This window comes from Mizuhopecten yessoensis, unplaced genomic scaffold, assembly GCF_002113885.1.
Source record: "Mizuhopecten yessoensis strain PY_sf001 unplaced genomic scaffold, ASM211388v2 scaffold8853, whole genome shotgun sequence".
Lineage (NCBI taxonomy): Eukaryota > Metazoa > Mollusca > Bivalvia > Pectinida > Pectinidae > Mizuhopecten > Mizuhopecten yessoensis.
Genome location: NW_018407755.1, coordinates 715522 through 742368, shown reverse-complemented (window position 1 = coordinate 742368; position 26847 = coordinate 715522). Strand labels below are relative to the sequence as shown.

General features: G+C 35.3%; 1 protein-coding gene across 14 annotated transcripts in view; it reads right to left on the bottom strand.

Annotated features, from left to right (window-relative positions):
• Positions 1 to 26847, bottom strand: part of LOC110456814 (zinc finger protein 362-like) — a 271358-nt gene that overhangs the window by 37853 nt on the left and 206658 nt on the right. The window contains exons 1-2 of one of the 14 annotated variants that reach the window (XM_021507784.1): positions 21015 to 21440; positions 19017 to 19385 (exon numbers count right to left, since the gene is read on the bottom strand). The exons of 9 other annotated variants lie outside the window; for them this stretch is intronic. In XM_021507784.1, the coding sequence (XP_021363459.1) occupies positions 19017 to 19134 (118 nt within the window). In that variant the 5' untranslated portion in view covers positions 19135 to 19385; positions 21015 to 21440. 4 more of the 14 variants (XM_021507785.1, XM_021507783.1, XM_021507793.1 and 1 more) reach the window with 4 other exon arrangements.

Sequence of the window (26847 nt, the reverse complement as noted above, 5' to 3'; positions counted from 1 at the left end):
CGTGTCGATTAGCAAGTGACGTCATCAAAAGTTATTGACGATATTCATACCCCACATGTGTTTTTGTTAACAAACTTGGTAGATTATTGTTGGTGGAGTTGTGACTGAAATAATAGGATGGGAGAAAAATAATCATACCCTACCTTGAGGGTGTAACAGAGAAATCTCCAACCCTCAAAGTGATTTTTGTTGGTTGTCTAACCCTCGGCAGAGCCTCGGGTAAGGACAACCAAAAAATCACCCCTTTGGGTAGGAGATTTCTCTGTATATATGAAGAGGTGATGGGGGTGGGGCTTGGGGGTTAAAAAGCTAGGGAGGACAGGGAGTGGTCTGTATGGGACAGAGGGAGAAGACCATCTAGGGACAGCCTGTGTGTGTGTGTGGAGAGCAGGGTTACCTGGTAGCTAGGATGTATTTCTATACAATCAATGACTCTAACAATGCTTCCACCAGCTGTATAACAAGCAGGGACAAGTCGGCTTGTTCCTTCACAAAGAAATAACACGCCCAAAGAACCTGTACAAGTACTGCTACATGCTTAATGAAATAGTTGTATTCATCACAGGCATTGGTTGTTGTATTCATCACAAGCATTGGTTGTTGTATTCATCACAGGCATTGGTTGTTGTATTCATCACAAACATTGGTTGTTGTATTCATCACAAACATTGGTTGTTGTATTCATCACAAGCATTGGTTGTTGTATTCATCACAAACATTGGTTGTTGTATTCATCACCAACATTGGTTGTTGTATTCATCACAAATATCGGTTGTTGTATTCATCACAAACATTGGTTGTTGTATTCATCACAAACATTGGTTGTTGTATACATCACCAACATTGGTTGTTGGATTCATCACAAACATTGGTTGTTGCATTCATCACAAACATTGGTTGATGTATTCATCACCAACATTAGTTGTTGTATTCATCACAAAAATTGGTTGTTGTATTCATCCCAAACATTGGTTGTTGTATACATCACAAACATTGGTTGTTATATTCATCACAAACATTGGATGTTGTATTCATCACAAACACTGGTTGTTGTATTCATCACACACATGGGTTGTTGTATTCATCAAACATATGGTGTTGTATTCATCACAAACATTTGTTGTTGTATTCATCAAACATTGGGTGTTGTATTCATCAAACATTGGTTGTTGTATACATCACAAACATTGGTTGTTGGATTCATCACAAACATTGGTTGTTGTATTCATCACCAACATTGGTTGCAAGTGTTTTTACTAGAAAAGAACCCATGATTTTGAGCCTACATAAGATGTAGTTGTAAAAGTTTGAGTGTCATAGTTCCCTGATTTCCCAAAATAAAGACAAGTAAGAGAACAACTTTGCCAGTAGGACTCGATTTAGTTAAGGTGACAACTACAATGGAACTCGGGTAAATTGAATAATTGGCTAATTGTATACATTTCAACAATATATCTTTTGCATGAATACACTAATATATGAGTTGTACAAATCTGGTACATGTATCCCCGGTGCTTCTGTTAACTTCCGAAAATAGCAATGGAAACAAGCGGGTTGTTGACGTACACATATATGTTGACAGTGTATGTATCAGTATGTACACGAAAACGACCAACAGTATCGAGTGATAATGACCTCAACAAAGGTTATTGACGTACACATATATGTTCACAGTGTATGTATCAGTACGTACACGAAAACGACTATCAGTATCGAGTGATAATGACCTCAACAAAGGTTGTTGAGTCAACTACATAACAAAGGTTGTTGAGTCAACTACATAACAAAGGTTGTTGAGTCAACTACATCTGAAACTGTCAATATCATCTAGTATACCTAGAAGCCATGATGACTGTCTATATAAAAGCTATAACACTTTGTCTCATGAGAGTACGAATCGATAAACATCTCTGATGTAAATAACCAAGAAGTATTCAAGTCTTTTAACAATATACTTTTCATAAGAAAGATAAAATTCCCCCATTTCCATCCTCAGGTGATACATGTTTTACCACTGTATTCCCGAAGGACAGTATAGCCCCAGTCTCTAAAACCTAAAACAGTCACTGTACAATAAAAAATATAATCACGAAACATTACACAGGTGTAAAATTCTGATTACCCCAGTCCACTGTTACACTAAGAGATTTTTTTTCTTCTGACTGATGAGATTTTAATTACAACAGATGCCTAGTTAAGTTGTATTTTCACCTGTCTTTTTGGCAATCACAAAACAGTTGAATCCAATATGCTGCCCCCAATCTTTCCTTTTACGTATAACTGGCGACATCTAGCTTCCCAAGAAAGTTCAACTTAGTTTATGGGTGGTAATCATGACTTCTTATAAATACATTAAGTATATTTTAAAAGATGACAGGAACTTTTTATTAGATGTATGTCACAATTTGCATTAAACTTCTTAAGTGTTAGTAAATATTTGACATTTGATCCATCAAGGGGATATAACTACAGAGAAATTTTGAGGTCAACATAAAAAAAAAGGAAAAGCTGTGAGACAGGTATCTCTTTCACCCCTAGGTAACTTTAGCAGACTCTACCATGCATTGATCTGGATGAGTCCATTATGGTCCTACAGTGGTGAAAAGGTTATTGTATACATGATATATATACCACATAGGTAACAAAAACTCTGCAGGTGCAGGCAATTAAACTTAAGTGCTGATAATTGTTTAGGGAAATAAAAAACGTAATTTTAAATGAATATACTTACATGTCTTGATACTGTCATAATTTAGGCATATTCAAATAAATCCGGTGTATTGTAACGGTACAATAGCTAGATTTACGCAGTTAAAGAATGTGAAACGAAATTACTTTTGCATGTTCCGAAGTGGATAATATCCACGGATTCAAAGGTCCACAAAGAAATTACTAGTTTGACATTGAGCCATTTTTTTTTTAAGTGGGTATTCCACAAATTCATGTTCCCACAAAATGGTGTGTTGTCAGGAAACCACCGAATTTTGGCCCGACAAAAATAACAGATTTAACAGTAGTTGCGGTTTTTGGGATTGGTATGAGGATCTTCAATAAAAGTTTTATCATATGGTTTATATTTCTTTTCAAAGTACATAATAATCATATCTGTGGCGCTGTCAAGTCTGATGAACATTTAGATTATAAATGAAGCAAACTTCAAATTTTGAAACATAATTTTTTTCTCTTATATTTCCTGCAGATTTCATTCCTCTTTCAATTAAGGTGTCTCTTGTCAAATATACATTTAAAACATTGAAAATCTATTTTTGATTGCAATGAAGTCACTATTGAACCATTCTGCTGTTGCTATTGAAACTTTAATCACCAAAGTTACCAAAAAGGAAAAAAGAAAGAATTACTCGTGGGATTTTAATTAAAAAAAGGTTTTTCATTTCTACTGGTTACCTATCATCATTAATCTTGCATTTTCCAATAGCATGGGAAAAAAGAAGTAAAAACTTGTTCTTTGATATAGAACTCTGTTTGATGCAAATGTTTTTTTTTATGGAGAGATACTCTCTACACGAAGACAATGGTTTTAATTATCAGTAAAGCCCCTCCGAGACCAGCAAACTTTTCTCTGCAAATTTAATGTCGACAGCCAGTCCTTAAATCTGACACAATGCACCACAAATCGAAGTTGGTTACGTAGGAAAATCAGTAAAGTTTAAATCTTTGTCATTCTCGACCTCTAAAAAAAGTTTGTAGGTTACAGATTCCTAGATCAATAATAGTGTTTGTTTTAAAGAGATAATTGTGTTTATTGAAAACAGTCTTCTTGGAGAACGTCATTAATTATTTCCACTTTTAACATATTGATTTCTTTCAAAAAATAACCTTGCAATGTGTCTTGTTTCTTGTACCTCTCAGGAGCATATTATGTGTTAAGGGTGTATGCTACCTTATATCAATGTCTTGGGTATCTTTCAAATAATTTGAAAATTGATTTGCTGTGTCCCAAATTTATGAGCCATCGGTATGCTGCTATGCTGTAAAATGACTTCTTTATTTACCTGTTAAAGGCTGCATTCAATGTCTTGTAAGTTTTGAAATGAAAATGCAAAGATGGTTTTTCCTGTTTCCTATGCTGGAAATTTAATCTCTTGAAGAGGGCAAGTCATAAGTAATTGGGTGGTCGGGTGGTCGGGCGGCGCAGTGGATAGCGCACTCGCCCTTCACCAAGGTGGCCGGGGTTTAATTACCCGATCGAACGTGAAAAGGTATGGGTTACCTGCCCAACCACGTGGATTTTTTCTAGGTACTCCAGTTTTCTCCCATATTAAGACCCACAGCAGGCTAACAACCGGGCCAGCAAGAATGATTAATATAACTTAAATAATAACTTGTTTCACAATTGTTGTAAAATAAATAAACGTTTATATTATACAAGTAATTGACAACATTTATTACTAACCCTGAACTTCAATATTGGAAACGGTCTTAAAGTTATTCAAGATATTTGAGCAAGACTGTCTCTCATAGATTATCAGTCTCAAGCCAGACAGAACTAAAGGGTGTGTTTCAGGTATCTTAATTATTATTTGGTAGGTGTAAGTGATCTAGAAATTGCTCCTGTAACTAATCTTTCGCTGATAACGAATCAAAACATATTTCTTTAGAACAGTTAAGAAATACAGTTGAAAAAAAGTGATTTCTATAAATGGTAGGCGATGACCTTGACCTTTGTCGTATCTTCCTGAAACACACGCTAATTACAGGTATTCACATACTTGACTTTTTATGAAGTTTGATAAAGGTCTGTTTTGAAATGGAGTTGACAAAGATTTTCTAAAAATAAAAATGGTGACCTTGACAGTCTGAAACATGAACTCATTCTTGACCATTATAATAGGTTTAATTGATTCAAACCATTCAAAAGTGTAGTCACCACAGTGATGACAAAGATGTCTTATGAATAGTAATGGTGACCTTGACCTCGGTCATAGTTCCCTGAAACACAAACTTGTTCGAGACGTTCTCATCCCTGATTATTGTATGTAATTTGTCTTAAATCGGTCTAGAAATAAAACTGCTCTAATGAGATATGACAAAGAGAGAACATGCAGAAATTAAAATTGGCTGAATGGCCAAATTAGACATTTTCATTCAGAATTGCATCCCTTGATTGTGTCACATGATTATAAACACTTGTAGGAATGAAGTGCAGCTTTTATTAGTGATTTAAAGTTACTTCGACCTTTCATTGTTGTGAATATAAGGCCATCTTCGTTATATCCCTTAAAGAGCTACAGTAAATTATTTCTAAAATATGAAACTAACGGTGCAATTGAAAATGAAAAGAATTGTCTTTTCACAGCATAATTGATTTAAAGATCCCTGTCCCCCTGCATTGGGTTTTTCGTGTATACAGTTACCTCCCCTTAACTCCCGTTTGGATGTAACTGTAGTACATTTGGGTCAGGACAATTCTGTTGACTAGGTAGACAATCCGTTAGTCCGTTATTGTGATAGTATATAAATTTGAAGTCCAGAGTTGAATCCAGGTCTAGCTCCTCTGATTTTTTTACAGTCAAAACACTGATGTTGATCATAATTTGTTTACTGCATCTTTATTATTTCTCATAGAAGTCCTGAATTCTTAAAATGACGTATGCTTGTATGGACTGAACACTATATATTCCTTCAGAAATCTGTTTGCAAGGAAATCACACCCAGTCTCACAAAGGGAGGTTATACCTCTCAAATGGCTTAACAAAGAGGAAGCAACTCTCTTAAAGACAACTATTTTCAATGGAATTGACAACCAAGTCTATACTTGTTACCTTGTTAAAATATACACATCACCTACACATGAAAAAAGATCAAAATTTGACCTTGGAACCATAAAATAGTTATTCTTATGACCTTCTTTTAAGGTTTGATCAAAATCTGTTTGAAACTGCTGTTGCTAGATATCAGTGAATTGGTCGACCTTTAATTACAGTGCACTTGAACCTTCTGTGGATGATGCAGGCATACCTAAAGTTTAATCATGACAACTTTAATGGCTTAATCAAAATGTATGGCCAATAAAATAAAACTTCATTGAACATTTTGCACTTATTTGACTTCTGACCTAGAGGTGGAGGTCATGTTGACCTAATTTCAGTAAACCGCATATGAAGTTACATCCAGGTCAAGCTATTATAAGAGAAGGAGTAAGAACAACCATTACTAAGATGTTTCCCTCCACTGGAAGGAGAGACCTTATTATCGGAGCAGTATAAATCAATGTATTTTTTGCGTACTTTAAAATGTGTCTTCACTTAATTAACTTAAGTTAAATTAAGTTTAAATTACCATTGAATGATTTTTTTTTACGCATTTTGTACTGTTGGAACTCCTCTGAAATGGAGGTATATTATCATTGTACAGCAGTTTGAGTCTGAAGGATCCCCGTACCACTGCAGGCAAAACATGAAAGAACTCCACAAATCTTTTTCATATATACAGTAACCTCAACTTAAATTTGTTTTGATATATAAACTGTAGTGTTTTAGGAACAGGACACTTTCTGCTGACCAGGTGGTTAAGGTGTCTGACCTTCTGCTACCACTAGCCCTCCACCATTGCATGGGTGGCAGGTTCGAGTCGAGGCCTACGTGGGGCAGTCACCAGGTACTGGCTGTAATTCGGTGGTTTTATCTGGAAACTGCGGCTTTCCTCCACTACAAAAGTCTGCCATGTCCTTAAATGACCATAGCTGTTAATAGGATGTAAAACACAAACAAACCAAACCAAACTGACCAGATAGCTCCAGTGGTTAGTGTGACAGCACAACAACCGGAGTTCCGGGGTTCGAATCCTTGTCTAATATCACTGAATTTTACGTTCAGAACACTGTTGTTGCACGATTACAATTTTTATTTTTTATTTCATAAAAGTTCAGCAAAGTATGATTTTCTTTGCAGAAATGATTTGTCAAAACTAGTTATGCCAGAAAAAAAACCGTTTTGAGTGTGTAGTTACAGTGTTTTGGCAGTGGGGGATTCTAAAACTTGACATGATTTAATACAGCACAAAGATAAGGTTTTTACGGACATCATTCCTAATTACTGAAAAAATGTCCCGTAAAACACTGTCACATCTATATCGTCACTAAATGCAGTGGTGGTAAAATGTGACGTGGCATTATGAAAACAATGGAATGACATCACCTTTCATTTAACAGATGACCCTATACTGTATACCAAGGAGACCGACATATTTATCATCAAATTATTACTTTTTATCAGATATTGGGAGACATATAATGTTTTACTGGTGTTAGTAAGCAAAGTATACCACATGGGATTAAGTCATTGGCAGGGAGACGAAAATCTTACTATGACTACCCAAATTAATCTTCATTCCCATGAAGGAAAAATTAATCCTTTCCATTTTTTAACGATCCCCGATTAAGCTCGAGTTAAGAAAGTCATGGGAATAAGAATGATACTAACTGACCAGTAAAATGGTCATTGAAATTCTAATGTTATATAAAGAAATGACAAAATGCATCAAAGATCTCACAATTTTTTTTCAACAAAATAAAATATGGCAATAGTTTATATTCTGGCTTAGAGTAGACAATTTTCATGGGTCGTCAATCAAGATACATCAAGAAGAACAATTTGGAAAGAAATCAAAAGACATCCTGTAATTATATTGGCCTAATAGCCTCATTGTTGTCTACAGTTTTGTACTTTAATTGGTATCGTCATAGTAACGACATCTAGGCCATAGCATTAAGGCTGCCCATCCCACACATAGGCTTTCCACTGAAGACCAGAAAACTCTGTAAAGGGGCTCAGGGATTCAACATACTATCCAGTGGGGAGAGCTTCCTTAAATTTATACACTGGTCTTCAAATACCAGTACATGTAATTCTGTAAAATGTTTTGAGGAAAAAAACCTGCACACAATAGGGTTTTTCATTATATGGGCTGATATGGCTGGCTATCATGTTGTGCAATGTAACAAATCCTTATGTAAATATTGGGGGAGTGGCCCGAACCTTTTTACCAGATTAAAGGTGGGCGAGATATTTCAAGCATTAAACAATTTAACAGGGAATTTTAACCATAAAACATTTTATCAGTATTTTTTTTAAAAACCAGTTTCAAATAAAAACTGATTCTGACAATGAATGTTACACGTCATTAAAATAAGTGGGGTGGTTCTAATATCAGGATCGTACAAAGTTATATACACGTTTTTTGTTACACATTGAATTTCCATATAACTTTAGTTGCATTCTAACACAGACCAATAGTGTCTGTTTTTCTTTCATTCAATATTAAACTCAGATGTCAATTTGTTCCTATTTAGAAGGCCAGCTTTCTTTTTAAAACATTTAATATGAAAATAAGAAACACATTTTTTATAGTTGAATGAGCGAAATCTATACAAAACTTTCTCGTTTTCCAAATTTCACAAATTTTAGCAATACAAGAGCCCCATCAGACCTGTATAGCTCTAATGTTGCTTTCTTCATATGAGGTAGGCAAGAAATAAAAATGTTTCTGCTTTAACTTAAGATCAATGTGACTATCTACAGCTTCCAGAATTGAAATAAAAATACTTGTTATGGGCACTGACAGAATGTCACTTGGCTGTTTTGGCCAGGTGAGCTTATAAAATAAACCAAACAAATACGAAGGTGTACCAGGCAAAAAAGGTCATTGGAGCTAATAATAGTGTTTGTCTTGACTTTTGGTGTGTGCCGTTATGATCATACAAAGACAAATTTATGATAATAGCTGTGTGTACCGTTGTTACTCCTTTATATAGTAACCCTGCCTAAAAGAGGCTCGCTACCAACCCTATTTACATAGCCGAGCCTTAAGGGACTTTTATATGTTGCTGAAACATTTAAATCACAGTATCAATTCTACCATCAACAGCTACAGTTATAAAATTCAATTAATGTCACATTTTTAAGAGCTTGTCTCCATTTGCTCTGCAAAAGTAATGGTTAAGATGTTATCTTCTTTGTGGCAAGCGCATGAACGTTTTGGACCAGGTGAGGTAGCTCACCTGCTCCTTACTTATATTACCAGGTAGGTTCAATATGACACAAAGTGAAGAATAAGTTTGAGGTGTAGAACAAATGCTGTCGTTTGTATATGGGTAGATGCGATGGTTCTTGACCCTCCAATTGGATACCGGTAACAGATGATTTGATTTGAAGTCATAAATCAATCACAACAGCATCGATATCATAGCAAGTTCTTCAATTCATTCGGTAGTGTCAACTGGTTTTGCCCAACAATCGGCCTTCTTCAAGATCTGACTGGTTTTGTCTACTATCAGGCTTCCTCAGGTCCAACAGTGGGTTGATACGAGTAGACAAGAACCTAATGTGTACAAGTTGAGAACAGACAGCCATGTAGAAATAAAAGTGCTATGTTAGACCTGAATCCTACATAAGCCATAAATCTTAAATACATAATCTAAATCCTAATATTGCCCCCATCGTTTACCTATTTGGCATGCTTCTCTGTCCCTAAGGAAGTCAATCAATATCAAATATATAATTGTTTTGAATAATTTGTACTGCATCATAATTAAAGTTATTGAGAATCATAATGATGTCTAACTATTTATTAAGGCAATTTTATTCCACTGTAACCATCCTTATTACACACCTGCTGCAGACTCTGTAATATTAGCTCACTTTGAAGTGTACGTATCACATGATCAAATTGTGATTCCTGGTTTAATAATTATGTTTATCAAACAAGTATTCCTTCCGTCATCAGCTTCACAACACCCATTGCATAAGTTGAGATATGAACACATATTTAACCCTTTCACCACTATAAATCATAATTGACTCATCCAGATGAATGTATGGTAGAGTCTACTCAAGTTACCTAGGGGTGAAAGGGTATGTGATGTTACAACTAGGAAAATGTAAAGGAGTCACAGGATTCTAACTGCATTGTGATGTCACAATAGAAAGCTTCAGAGAGAAAATGTTGATACCTTAAGGATTCCTGTCCCACTGTAGGCAAAACACAAAAGAGTTCCTGTGTACTTTATCATATATATACAGTATCCTCATCTTAATTTTGTTTTTAATATAACTGTATATAATGCTCGGAGGTCCAAGGTTCAAATCCTGGTCTGTCCAGTAGCCCTTCCCCATATGACCCTGGCTGTTGTGTCTCTATAGGCACCCCTCCTCATATAACCCTGGCTAGTGTGTCTCCCTAGTTACCTGTCTCCATATGACCCTGACTGCTGTGTCTCCCTAGTAACCTGTCCCCATATGATCCTGACTGTTGTGTCTCCCTAGTTACCTGTCCTCATATGATCCTGACTGTTGTGTCTCCCTAGTAACCTGTCTCCATATAACCCTGGCTAGTGTGTCTCCCTAGTTACCTGTCTCCATATGACCCTGACTGCTGTGTCTACCTAGTAACCTGTCCCCATATGATCCTGACTGTTGTGTCTCCCTAGTAACCTGTCTCCATATAACCCTGGCTAATGTGTCTCCCTAGTTACCTGTCTCCATATGATCCTGACTGTTGTGTGGCCCTAGTTACCTGTCCCCATATGATCCTGCCTGTTGTGTGTCCCTAGTTACCTGTCCCCATATGATCCTGACTGTTGTGTCTCCCTAGTTACCTGTCCCCATATGACCCTGGCTGTTATGTCTCCCTAGTAACCTGCCCCATATGACCCTGACTGATGTGTCTCCCTAGACACCCCTCCCCATATGACCCTGGCTGTTGTCTCTCTAGACACCCGTCCCCATATGACCCTGGCGGTTGTCTCCCTAGGCACTCCTCCCTATATGACCCTGGCTGTTGTTTCTCTCCAGACACCCCTCCCCATATGACCCTGGCGGTTGTCTCCCTAGGCACCCCTCCCCATATGACCCTGGCTGTTGTGTCTCCCTAGTAACCTGCCCCATATGACCCTGGCTGTTGTTTCTCTCTAGACACCCCTCCCCATAAGACCCTGGCTGTTGTGTCTCCCTAGGTCCCCGTCCCCATATTACCCTGGCTGTTGTGTCTACCTAGGCACACGTCCCCATATGACCCTGGCTGTTGTGTCTACCTAGGCACCCCTCCCCATATGATCCTGGCTGTTGTGTCTACCTAGGCACCCCTCCCCATATGATCCTTGCTGTTGTGTCTACCTAAGCACCCCTCCCCATATGACCCTGGCTGTTGTGTCTACCTAAGCACCCCTCCCCATATGATCCTGGCTGTTGCGAGGACGTTAAACCCCAAACAAACAGAATTGTCCAGTAGCATTTTTACAATTGGATCAACGTTGATTCCTTTCAGAAATATAACACCTCAGATAATTTTAAGGAGGTGATTTTATAAACATTTTGCCTATTATCATTTTGAAATTTAATAATCTCATCAACATACATTTAACCATTTAAATTATATATTTTGAAACTAGCTTTCATATTACATGCATCATCAAAATACAATATACAATTTGACTGGTACCCTGCTAAGTGAAAATCATGGTTAAATTTACGGAAGGGAGGGTTAGGGGTTAGGGGTTTCGGATTGGAATTAGTTTTTTAAAATGGAAAACTGACTTAATTTTATATATTCTTTTTCAAAAAAATCAAACTGCAAAATTGAAAAAAAAATATGGTATAGAAATAAAATGCACAATTTGAAAACATTTTGTGGGAAAAAGCAGGATTTTGAATCCAGACTTTGGCAGTTTTGCAGAATACCTGTCCTAAGTTACAGTGTGTGTACAATCAACGAAAGCAATGACTTTTATAACCATTGTGGTTAACTTCATCAAATATGAAACAGCAAAAATGTTTGATAGAATTTAATGTCTTATCTAATTTATTTGATGTTTTATTATCAAGCTACATCATCAGGAAACAATCTTATAATAGAACACTTAAGGTTGTATGTTACCTTACACCTTACATATTATACATGTTTAATTTTTGTTTTGAGTTATCTCCCTTATTTTTGAAGTAATCTAATAATTTTGAATCACTTGTTTTGCTAATTCCTTCATACCTGTATACATTTCAAGATAATCAATCGACCAAATGGAAATTACACGTCAAGTCACAAGAGATTTCAGAGGATGATTTGAAAAGCCCCCCCCATCTGATGACGATGTGTTTAAAACTTAAAAGTAAGCCCACTTTTGAGACACACAATAATACTAAAAATGTTGAGAACATTCTGCTTTTGTCTTGGGACACATCATTACATGGTCATTTTTTTTAATGAATGAAATATTGTTATAGAAATATCGGGCTTTTCTAAGGGAACTGAAATATAAATAACTCTTCAATGACATTACACATTTTGTTTCAGCTAACAGTACCTACATAAATGTTTCTTCATATTTTTTCTTTTCTATATTTATTTTCTTTTACCTTTTTTCTTTTCTCATTGATTTTTCTTTTCTTGTTCTAGTAATAAATGATTTATCTTAAGATACCTATTTTTTAATTGTCACAAGACAAAATGTAATTATATTTGATAATTTCATGGACAATGATGGTTTTGCAGCGTAAACAATTAGTAATAACCCGTATGATTATTGTGTTAAAAAAGAACAAAAAACAAGTATAATCTATAATCTTACCCACAAAATCTCCAGAAAGCAGGAAGTAACTTCAGTATCCATGACGAATAATGTCAATTTATTGTGCTAGACATGTGTTTAGCTTTTCCAGTATTTAAATTCAATTTAATTCTTTAATTTGACAAGTTCTGAATGAAATGATTGACAATTTGTGACAAAATTGGGCTACTTCTGACAATGATTTTGCATGGAAGACAGGAAAATGTCTGAATATTGTAGTGCGATGCAACACGAGTTCCTGTCCGAGTTGCCACGAAATCCACCTTTTTAAATTTAAAAGCATTAACGATTCACTTGGAAACAAAGGCAGATGTGTGCCATGGCATCCGTTAAATGCCATTTTATTTCAAATGCAACGAGATGCACCCTGCAGCACTGTCAGTATACATGCTGATTAACTGACAGCAATATGCAAAAGGGGCGTGTCCAGACAGTTTGACTGACAAACCTATGTATTATGCTTCGACATGTCACTGCTCCATCTCCTCATAAGCCATACAATCTTCGTCATAGTAATCATCTGTAATTCCTCAAAATATTACGAAATGTAAAATGTCACTCTGTGCACAGTGCATTTCACATTTCAATCTGCCGGGGAAGTCACAAGAGAATGGATTTTAAGCCATATTTGAAAAGAAGACAGACAAATGAGTCTGAAACGCAGAGGACTTTTTTTCTCCCACAGAAAGACATCACTCACCCAATTTTAAAACTGTTTCACGTAAAACAAATTCTGTTTCAGCTAAAACAGACATTCCATACAGTTTCCATTGACAAACTTTCCTTACCAGGTCACAAAGGTTCAACTAGCAAGGTTCTTTCTGATATTTTTAAAATCCTCAAATTTATTAGTCTACATAAAGTACACTTAACATGCTACAGGCATGCATCTGTCTAAGAGAGATTTATATTAAACTGTTTTCTTTGCCTACAATAAAAGCGCCAGCAATCTCATCCCAGGATTTTCATTAATTGGTATATGCAACACTTAACATAACTCAATATTTCTATAATATTTAACAAGAGGCCCATGGGGCCTTAACAGTCGCTTGTTCAGACTCTAAGACCACTCATGGCAAGAAAAAGAACATGATATAATATGCCCCTTCACCATCATTACCAATAAATATATTAAATTCAATCATTTGTGACCTTTTAGAACTGTACTGGGTAAACATAAGATATTGACAAAGTTTACTGTAATGAACTGATTACAAAATATTTAATTTGTACTTTGTTCAAGTATAGGATAAAACTCATCTAAAAACAAGAGGCCTAGAGGGCCGGTGAGTGTATCGCTCACCTGGATTTTTAAGCAGTCATAGTCTAATACTCTCATTAAATATCATACTGTACTACAAATATTTCAATCGCAAACTTATTGGCTCCATCCGCTGAAGCTACCAGCCAAATATTATTATATGATTCTATGCTTTTTGGTTCTTCAGAAGAAGTTATTTGAAGCATTTGACATATTTGTCTGTGTAACCTTGTAATAAGACTGAGGTCATTTTCTCCTCAAACTTTCTAGACAAGACATTTTTGATTCTAGGAAGACCCTTACTTGTACATTCTTAACACGCAACTCTCCTTTCAAAGGTTTGATATTTCCACAATTCATTTAGTGTTTTACCGTCAATAGATTATTTTTAACAGGATACTTAAATATACTTCATGCCATTCAACTAAATTAATAAAACCTTCAAAACAAACCGGATTTGAGAATAAAGGATATTCTAAACATACTGTTATGAAAACCTTGTTATTGTATTGTGTACACCTATATAGAAATCCAGAATATTGTAATTTTAGCAATCCCAAAATCTTTAAACCTCAAATTTACATTTCTATTCGTTTGAGGACAAAAACAAGAGGTCCATTTGGCCTGTATTGCTCATCTACTTCTTTTGTTTTGTGAAACAAGAGAAGAAGATATATTTCCATCAACTTGAGACGGTATATATATATATATATATATATATATATATATATATATATATATAGTCATTTCAGATTTCTTATTGACGGAAAGAATTGAAATAATACTTGGTATGGCCACTGACAATGCTTGGTTAACAATTTTTGTTAATGTCTAAACTAGTTATTTGACAGCTAGGGCAGCTTATAATTTTGAACTTTGAATCAAGTCAAAAATAACAGCACCAGTTCAAGAACATGAGAGCATTATTCAAGTCAACTTTGGTTACTTATGGCATGGTGCAAGTTCAGAAGTTGAAAATTTCAAAGAACAGGTGGCCAATTCTTTCGTTGTAAAAGTTTTCAAAAACAACAAAGGCTTGACCTAATTGCAATTGAAATGGATCAGGAAATGCCAAGAATTCAACTAGAAAAACAACAATTGGACAAGAGAATCATTAATACTAGTATTTACATATTACACCAACGGAAGAAGACAAAATATTTGCCTCATTTCCGTCAGCGACCAAACAAAGCCACCCACCCTTTATTTACACAATTACATTTGTCACTCTACAGCATTGGCACTATATAACCCTTCCAATTTCAGATGGCGTTCATTTCAGCTATGAATGTCATGGTTCACATCGCGATGTCAGTATAATGATGTCATCGTTATCACGTCAAATACAAGTCTGACCCTCCCTTGAAGATTGCTGTTCTATTCATTATTAAGCACATGACACACATTCACTCATTTAATTTACCCAAGTTAAGCACACTCCATTGAATTTGATTTCCGTATGGCATTCATATAAACTATGAATGTCAAATAAAAACAGTTCAATGCTGAATTGGATCTCCTTCATCAAAGCATGCTGGAAATATGTCAAGTTGGGGCAAAAATCTTCATTTTTATAAAAAAAAAACCCATTAAACCCCATATTTCCCTTATGAACACTCCTCCTGCCCCCAGGTGCCACGCCCCTTTGTATTAGTTGAATCCTCTGGCCTGGGGATCCCCCATACCAAATTACATCCAATCCCTTCACTCCTAATCAAGGAGTGATCTTGTGAAATATTTCCCCTCATACAAAATTTAATAGGTCTGAGAATGACCCAAATCAAATTCTGTTAGAATTGCTTCAGCCATTTTGGACTAGTAGGTCTTTAAAAGAAAGGTTGACAGATGAAAGACACACAAAAAGCGGACACCACACCATGTGATTTTATAATTGGCCACTATAGCTGACTTGTCTGTCCAAACAATTTTTTTATTATCAATTATTATTTGCGAGTCTCTTGTTAAATATCCAGGTATTCTTTCTGACATTTACAATATACTTTCATCGCAAGAACTAGTAATATTTCTTAAAAAAATGTCCTTTAATCAATTATAATGCTTTTGGGATTAAAATGAGAACTTGAATGTTTGAACTTGGATGATTCAATAATCCCACTGTGTAACTCTTATCCTATCAAAATATTTTATGTACCTCTTTTCTGCATTTTTCATCAGCCTTCCTAAGGGAAATATAGTTGTTGGAATGTCACACGATTTTCTTTTCTTCAGTTAATGGACATTTCATTTTTCAATTTCTCCTTTGAGAATGAGGATGCTGAANAAATCCAGCAGTTTTTTTTTTTTTTTTTTTTTTTTTTTTTTTACTAATATTGTGCAGGTTTCGATGCTCAAACTCTAAATCAAATATGATTAGATAAGTTAAATACTATGACATATAATTGGCTCCATAAAATATACATGCTTCTTATAATATCAACAATGACAGGTACAGCAAAATATTGAAAACCTGCTGGGCGCTATCTTTTTATAGACAAAAATTACTTTATTTGATTTTTTATACAGAAATTGATATCTTTTGACACAGAAATTCATTGGTTTGGTTTTTTTTTTTTTAATTTACTCCTTCCTTTTTACTTTAATTCAGAAAGCCATACTTTACTTTCTTTTTATCAATACTGATTTTTTTACATTGTAATCAATCAATAAATGGTCAATTTCTTCAAATCTTCCACGTAACCAATCTTCATCAATAAATTGTTTTCTTGAGACGTTTCAGGATTCCAGATAGATTCTTGGAATCAGGTTACAGCAGTCTGCAAGAAATCTTTAGCTCATGTTTTCCAACATTATTTCAACAATGTTGTGTTAAATAAATGTCAGCATTCTTGAGTTTACAAAATAAAATAGTCACATAATTATTTGAAGATAATTTCAAATAAGCTAATAGTGGTATGTATCAAGGATTTCTTTTTTAGCAGAAAATGATTTTGAAAATGGCAATATATTGGAATGAATTTTTGAGGGACTTGATACAAAGTTACACCTTTTTTCTTCTTTTTTCTTCTTCACAGAAATCCTTTTGGAACTGAATGATTATCATCGAAATTATTCTTGCTTGGGGCGATTCAAAATGAAATTATGAAGAATAATTTTCTATTCATTATCAAAATTTGCTGAACTGGTGTCCGCTTCTCATTTTCTTATGAATTTTCTCTATGAATTTCTTTTTTTAAATACACTAAATTTCTAAAAATGCAATATCTAAATATTGAAATATATTGCAATATGAGAAAGTTGCTTGAATACCCATCCCAACACAGAACCTACGAAACTCTCCATTTAATGTAAGATATAACAATTTAATTATTACCTTACAATTAACGATGATATTTGCCCACTCTCTAGGTAATTGTCAGTTAAGGTATGCCAACAATTATGTAAATGTACTGTAATAATAATTGAATATGGACGAGTTCCTAACAGTAACAACTGTCATATCAATTTTTTTAAAGCTTTTTCCCCTACAAAAATATGCAACCTTTTAATACAAAACTTTTGATGGTTTAGAATAATTGATCTTTAATTTTGTTTTAATTATCATTCCGCAAAAGTTGTAAGAGTTAACTTAAAAGACAACAAATTCATTAAGTCAGTTCACGTTTGTTTTAATGCCCCGTTAATTAGTTATGACTATAACGAGCAGGCTTTTAGGACAAGTAGAACAACCTACACATCTGTAGATTAAATTCGCGTTTACGCTTTTTATCTTGTTGTGTACGTTTTTCTACCTGTACGCTAATATATGGTTCACAGATTTCACACATGTGTCTAGATCAGGTGACACATGTGCAGAACACAAAGAAATGAAATAACCTTGACCTGAACTGATTGGACGAATATTACGTAACAGAACCAAACGATAGCGCCCGAAATATGTAAATCTTAATTGGTAACAGATTTTTTTTTAAACTGATTTTTTTATCGTTCTCGCCCTGTCTGTCTAGTTTCGAAGTTGTCATGGTAAGCAGTCAACATAATCACGCTAGATATCTTAAGTCCCGCCCCAAATCTATAAATAGAATGTATTCATTTGACAATAAAATTACATTAAAGATCGCGCTAGTATTCACAACCAGAAACAAGTCTTTTTTTTGTTGCAGTTTCTAGGTAAAAAATAAATGTGTTTGATATATGTTATAACACATTTAATCAAATAAGTATCATAAGAATTAAAGTAACGCTTTATATAGTGCAGAACTATACAAGTCTACAAAGCAATTGATTAAGATTCACCAAAACGCCTACTTAATAGGTTAAGAAAGGCTGAAAAATATAACAAGATGTCAGAATTAATTTTCAACCCGTAAGATGTCTCAGGCTGTAAAATCTTAAGTTTTAAAGAAAAAATATATATTATAGCATTTTTTCGAAAAGTAAATTTTCATACTGCAACCTTTTTTCAATATGTAAATATTTTCGATTCTTCAAGTATATATATTTTATATTTTAAAATTATTTTACCAGTTTTAGAGCTATAAGTAAATAATTATATATATTTATGACTGAGTGAAATACGTCGAAGAATTGTTAGATTAAAGAAAGCATAAAATCACAACTGTAGGATGGTATCAGGAATAAATTTCCTTTACGTACAACACACTGCAGTGACGCTTCGGCTTCGACAAAGCAACACTGTTGAGTATACGTAGTCGCGGAAAGTCATGTGACTACTGCTACAATACATGCTTGTATATAGTTGGTGCATGTTTGAGCCAATGTTCTTCGAGCTTAGAAAAACACGAAGGAAAGTGCTGACGTGTTGTGTTGGACAGAATTATTCCAAAGCGTTAACTCGACAAGAAATGCAACACATATTCTTAAAAATCCAACAATTCCAACATTCTGTTAAAAATTTAAAGAATAGAAAGACAGAAAAAAAACAAGAAAAAAACAGCAAAGAGAAATATTCTAAGAGAGAAAATCCCTCAAGTATATATTTGAGACAGAAAAATGTTTTGTGAAAACAAACCATAGTCGAAAAAGTAGGAAGAGGACCTACATCTTAAGAAATAAAATAATACAAGGGTGGTTTTTTTTTCGAAGGTATTTTACGAAAACCAAGCAAGAATATTTGCTTTGATATTGAAATACTGAACGAAAGAAAAGTCGCAGAATTTTTACATGGTGGGCGCTTTGTAAAATAGAAGACCTTACCTTTGAAATATGTGTGTAGAAATCTGGAGGCCGCTCCGCGGTAACACAACCATGGTGCCTGATGCATGGTGCTTGGAGCCACCTCCGGATCAGTATAAACCAGACTTTGTTCAAGCATTCAACATGCAGTATGACGTCTTATCGTCAAAATTCATCTCCTAATACAAATATTCCACAAGGTTTCACGTAAATAAAGTATAGCGAAACTTCAACCAAGGTACGTACACGGCAAGTTCTAAATGTGTACAGGCTCAGAGGAAGTTAGAAGGTATATGAGTAGCATTCCCTTGCATTCATTGGCTCCTATAAAACATGACTGGTACCGGTAGCCATAGTTGATAAGCACGGGTATGTCGAAACATATAACTCCTGTAAATATTGAGGAGAAAAGACAAATAGAGTCGATCGATACAATATACAAAATGGCAGTCACCGCAGTTGTGGGAACATTTTTATACATATATTTCATCATCAGAAGTTTTTCTCTCTTGATCAACAAAAATTCAAAGCGTGGCAAAGCGAGGCAAAAAAAATATTTGGGACTGTGAAACCCGACAAGCGCGCGCCCGGTCTAGCCCCCTTCAATTTACCTTTCCAAAGACAAACGCGAGTTTCACAGTGATGTCACGTTTGAACATTTTATAAGACAACAATTATGCCGTCCCAAAAAAATATTCCCTGACTCCTAACTTCATGAAATGTTTGGTCTGTGAGAAAACAACAAGGCTGATATGTGTTGTATATGTAGACCACCATTAACTACGATACAGAGGTGTATCGAGGTACATTCAACAAATCGAACGAGGGGTCTCGGTGACCGATTTCCCTCCCAGAATCAGGCTCTGAAATACCAGACAAATGTCTTACCTTGCAGATACAGCAACAAAGACGACACATTGGATGAGTTTTTTAACCATTCGTTGTGCAGCATTCTTATCTTGACCTCAAACCCTCTATGCACAAAATGTATTCATACGAAGACGTTGCACATGCGCAGTTGCACATACATAAAAAAACATTGTGTGCTGTACTTAGCGGAGACCCAGTATGTCTGCATGTTAGATTATATGGTACTGTCGCTTGGAGTAATGGCATATATATCACATTGTACATGGTGCTGCACACACTGCACAGCCCAACACAACGGCCAGGAATGGCGACGGTACACTGTCATCGGGGGGCCGGCTTACAAATGCTGCCTCTGTACAGGTAGTGCACATTTTCTCATCTGTGAATAATACTGGTTCATTTGAACTGGTGCATTGTCAAATGCACCCAACATCAAAGAAATCCAGGTCTACATGTAGCAATTACGCTGTCCAGTCACAGGTACCGAGGAGCTACCTAGCGTGAAATCACAAATCACACAAATAAAATTCTTAAATATTCACATGGCCTCCACTGTCATTGACCCCGATCGCCAATATATGCACCAAATTCTATAACATGTAAGGCGCATCATATGCAATGGCCTTATCCACACTGTAATACATTACAGGACTAGAATCGCGGCCTAGGTCTGTCTGGTCTGATACCGCGAGATCAACAGTCAACTTTACAAAAAAAACATCCTGCTGTCCACCAACAACAAACTATCAGGAAACGATGATTACCAAGATGATGTAATTGATAAAAAAAAAGATCTACAAAGTCTTAAAACTGCTCCGGTATAACTGTAACTATGTATAAAGATTGGAGAAATGAAACAGGCAGACATTACAAGTTCTCCATTTTGGATCCAATCACGTGTCATACATGTTTATACCCTCAGGATTGAAAGATCTGTTTAAAAATATTCTCTATTCTATTTGGTGTTTGTACATGTGTATCAACTGCTGTGCACGCAGGTGCTGAACTTCACACTTGACTTACCTGTCGCGCAGCACCTCCCCCCTTGCGTCATGTAAATAAGGCGACAGTAGCTCTGTACCTTTTCTAGAGGCCCCAGTGTTACATAACACCATCCCCCCCTTTCCCACTATCGGCTATATACCTTACCTTGAGTCTCTCTACGTAATGTATACAATCGAGGAAGATGCAGTATCTATGATTTTTTAGCCATGTGGGACCAAACAGTGTGTTTCCATAACAGCACTAGTAGACTCAATTCATTCACACTTGACAGTCATGCGCAATTGCACAATGTAAAAACAGGAGGGTGCATCAAAAACCAGTCAGGCGTAAAAACCTTGTGCATACAGAACACACATACTTGTTTGTCGTGTCCAGCCATGCGTGTCAACACTGCACACAACTGCACTGTGGCCAGGACCGTCTATCCCAAGGTACACACACTCGTCACAGAAACAGCAGGTCAAAATCTTATTATGCTAGACCATTACGATGCACAGTTGCACATAAAAAATTAGCCTTAGGCTCTCCGAACTGCTTAGAATGCATCCCTTGACTCCGCCCCGCTGCATTTTATATGTATGGACATTACTAAGGAGTTGAATATTTTTTCACCGAGTGTCTTATTTTAACTACACAGAGATACATTAAAAATACATAATAAAATCAGTATCAAAGTTCTTTTTATAGAAACATCAGACAAGACAAGGTACAATATATTGTGTGTATTTATGATTATTGGTTGGTATTTTCCTCCAGTAGATCACATTGAGTGCAGAGATCAATGCAGAAGCAGGCTAACTCACCAGTGGTGGAGTCAGGCATTGTGCTGCTTCTTGTATACCCAGCCTAATAGTTTTGAGGGACAGACTCGCATTTGCATAATTCTGCAGTATGACAGCCGAACAGGTGAGAGCACTTCAGACCGTCTGTACTACCTGTCTGGGCTGTACAGGCACACAAACAGAAAAAATAACACCTCTCATACAGCTTAACACTGCTGCTACAGATTACATATGTTGTTCTATACAAAAAACCTGTTAAAGGCAGTTAAACTCTTTAAGTGTTATTTAATTCTGAATACATAATATTTGTGAAAATTTGCATATGTATTTTAAAGCCTTGAAGATAAACGTTTTTCAATATTTTGTTTTTTAAATAAAATTTTGTTAAACTAACCAGGAGCTGTTCCCTTTTAACAATTTGATCTCATTATTTTTCGAGTGCGATATACTTCTCATATATCAGCAGTTTTATTTTTTTTATATAAAAAATCCATTTTAGTCACAATAGTGATACATGTGTTACAGTTTTTCTCTGTATAATTTGTATATTTTAAAGTTATTTTTAGACACTCAGACATCCGCTTTCCACATGCGTCAAGACCATTACATGAGGATCGACAACGCATAATTTGCATATTTATATAAACGTCTGAATATTTGATCCTATCTATGTCTCACCACTATATGATATTGGTGACTTAATTCTAGAATAAATATACCTATGTTCCAGACGAATTACACATGCTTCAAGTGATTTACCTGTGAATCATTAATAACCTGTCCTAATTAAATTTTACACCTGGCTGACCAGGTGAGCTAATTCGTATGAACAAGTATTGTGTCTGCAGACGGTTTATACGTACATGTGCATTTCACTCTAAGCAACATGACAACATTGAACCCAGGGGTTTGAGAAGGGGGTACAGTAAGGTCACTAACAACAAGTAGTCTGATTTGTACATAAACACGAATCCAGGAGTCGGTTAGTAGAATTGGTCTGCCTAAACAGGTTGTCGAATTAGTCAGAATGTGAAAAGATTTTAAAAAAAACCAGGGTGTCGGCCAATAAAGCAGGTCAGTACAAAAATGCTGTCTATTAAGACAATGAAAAAAGATAAGAACTCAGGATGTCGGTCAATATGAAAAGGTTGTCTGTTAAGGCAGAATGTAAAGAGACAAGAACCAGGGAGGTTGATCAGTATAAAAAAGGTTGTCTGTATAGACAGAATAAAGGCAGACAATAACTCCGGATGTCGATCAGTGAAATAAGCCTGTCCACACAGGAGGTTGTTAAGTAGAACTTGTCAATCAACACAAGTCGTCTGTTTAGACAGTAACGGCATTATTGTAAAAATGAAGTCAGTCTGTAAACCTGTTCATTGAACACGGGTGGTTTTTATATACAGGTTGAGGTTAAATGAAGTCAAAAATGAGGTCAGGATGAGTTAAGAAGATGAATACTCAGTACCTGTCACAGGTCAACCAATACCCACCAGAATCAATCAGATGTCAAATAGTTATAGATGATCAATAGCACAAATCTGTCACTGATATGGACTATTCCATTACAATCAGAAGGGGTGATGATAGAAGATAATTAATAGCCTTGCTCAAGTCACAAAAACTTATATAGCTATTAGTGATAAATTCAGTTTTTTCCCTTGCAATATTCTGTTACAATTAACACAATAAAACAATTAATTCGTTCTGATATAATTTTACTCATCATAAAAATCGTTTAACTAATTACAGACGGGGGAAAATGCTTGAGTTATCATTCTAAATAAAGAGACAATTCAATTTATTAATTTCACAGGTGGCCTAGCTGTATGAGTGACCTTTGTTACCTTTATGTTTATTGAGTCACTTGCATGAATTCACAAGAACATTTCTTTTGCCATATTGTCTCTCTGTATAACAGCACCTAGGTATACTGCCATCACATGTTGGTTAAGTGATTATCCCTTGGGATAACGACACCTGTCTATAGTGACAATATAGTGGTTCAATGATTGACCCTACATATAGCAATACTCATCTCTATTGACATTTTTATTTACTATAATACATTTTTATAGTCTTTGGGACTATTAATGATGACACCTGTCTAATTACTGACATACAGAACCATTGGTTTAATGAGTGTCTATATAAGGACACCTGTCTATACCGACAAACAAAATCATTGGTTAAATGATTATATAATGACACTTGTTTATACTGACAAACAAAATCATTGGTTAAGTGATTATATAAGGACCCCTTTCTATACTAACAAACACAATCATTAGTTTATTGATTGTCTATATAAGGACACCTGTCTATAACGACATACAAAATCATTGATTAGGTGAGTGTCTATATATAAGGACACCTGTCTATACTGACACAAACTATCATTGGTTTATTGATTGTCCATATAAGAACACCCGTCTATACCGACACATATTCTCACTGGATAATCATTGTCTATATAAGGACCCCTGTCTATACTGACACACACGATCATTGGCCAAGTGATTGTTTATATAAAGACACTTGTTTATACTGACACACAGAATTGTTGGTTAAGTGATCGTCTATATAAGGACACCTGTATATACTGACACACACGATCATTTGCCAAGTGATTGTTTCCATCAAGACACTTGTCTATACTGACACAAACTATCATTGGTTTATTGATTGTCCATATAAGGATACCTGTCTATACTGATAGTGTGTATCATTGGTTTAGTCATTATCTATATAAGGACACCTGTATATACTGACACACACTATTATTGTTTTAGTGATTGTCTATATAAGGACACCTGTCTATACTGATACACACTATCATTGGTTTAGTGATTATCTATATAAGGACACCTGTCTATACTGACACACAGAATCATTGGTTTAGTAATTGTCTATATAAGGATACCTGTCTATACTAACACACAGAATCATTGGTTTAGTAATTGTCTATATAAGGATACCTGTATATACTGACACACACGATCATTGGCCAAGTGATTGTTTATATAAAGACACTTGTCTATACTGACACACACATCATTGGTTTAGTGATTATCTTTATAAGGACACCTGTCTATACTGACACACAGAAACATTGGTTTAGTGATTGTCTATATAAGGACACCTGTATATAATGACACACACTATCATTGGTTTAGTGATTGTCTATATAAGGATACCTGTCTATACTGACACACAGAATCATTGGTTTAGTAATTGTCTATATAAGGATACCTGTCTATACTGACACACACGATCATTGGCCAAGTGATTGTTTATATAAAGACACTTGTCTATACTGACACACACATCATTGGTTTAGTGATTGTCTATATAAGGACACCTGTCTATACTGACACACACTATCATTGGTTTAGTGATTGTCTATATAAGGACACCTGTCTATACTGACACACACTATCATTGGTTTAGTGATTGTCTATATAAGGACACCTGTCTATACTGACACACACAATCATTGGTTTAGTGATTGTCTATATAAGGACACCTGTCTATACTGACACACAGAATCATTGGTTTAGTGATTGTCTATATAAGGACACCCGTCTATACTGACACACACTATCATTGGTTTAGTGATTGTCTATATTAGGTCATCTGTCTATACTGATACACACTATCATTGTTTTAGTGATTGTCCATATAAGGATACCTGTCTATACTGACACACACTATCATTGGTTTAGTGATTGTCTATATAAGGACACCTGTCTATACTGACACACAGAATCATTGGTTTAGTGAGTGTCTATATAAGGACACCTGTCTATAATGACACACACTATCATTGGTTTAGGGATTGTCTATATAAGGACACCTGTCTATAATGACACACACTATCATTGGTTTAGGGATTGTCTATATTAGGTCATCTGTCTATACTGATACACACTATCATTGTTTTAGTTATTGTCCATATAAGGATACCTGTCTATAATGACACACACTATCATTGGTTTAGGGATTGTCTATATAAGGACACCTGTCTATACTGACACACAGAATCATTGATTTAGTGATTGTCTATATAAGGACACCTGTCTTTACTGATACAGATTCATTGCATTAGTGTCTCTATTGTTACAATATAATGGTTTGGTGATTTACTGTGTATATAAGGACACATGTCTATACTTAAAAAAATGTCATTTAAGTCAGGTGTCAGTAAATTCAGATTTCACTGTACTACAGAATGTGACTTAAGTCGGAATATGCAGGTTTCACTGCATTACAAATGTCAGTAAAGTAAGGTGTCATTAAAGTAAGGTTTTACTGTATTTACATATGTTTTTAAAGTCAGGTGTCAATTAAGTCAGTTTTTTTTCTATTACAAGATGTCATTAAGGTCACGTGTCAGTTAAATCAGATTTTACAGGATTACAAGATGTCAGTAAAGTCAGGTTTATACTGTATTACAAGATTTCATTTAAGTCATGTGTTTACTGTATTACAAGATGCCATCACAGTTAGGAGTCAGAAAAATAAGATTTTACTCTATTACAAGATGTCATTAAACTCAGGTGTCAGTAAAGTCAGGTTTCACAGTTACAGAATGTCATTAAAGTCAGATGGCTTTAAATCAGGGTAAAAAACAGAGATTCCAGTTTTTCCCCAGCCATAAATGAATGTCAGAATACAGAATGTCCTTTGAAGCAGGTGCTTGTTAAGTCTTAAGTTTTACTGCATAAATAAGTAATTACCAAACCTACCAGACCTAAGTACATATCCGAGTACAGGTGAGTCGGCCTCGATCATTACGATACCGCGAGACTACAGTGGGAGAAATGTTACATGTTTGATGAGCTGGAGTACAGTGTTTGTGTTTTGATGCATGTTACACTGGTCTAGACTCTCCACAAAGTGTCAGACAGCTGCCCAATATCAAGTCAATCAAGACAGCACATTTGGAGGGAGTTACCTCCCTGTTCTTGTCGAAGTATGGCCAGACAAGATGGTCAAGATGCACAGTCAGTATCGAGAGGATCAAGGTTATATAGATCTAGTACATAAAAAGTTCAACGCTCATTATTGGATTTGTATGGAAAAAAATAATCCTATGTTTATCTATTCAACATGAATAATTTAGGAATATTTTATCAAATGTCAAACATGCGGTTACATAAAAACAGAAATCTATAAGTAATTTTACATAGTAA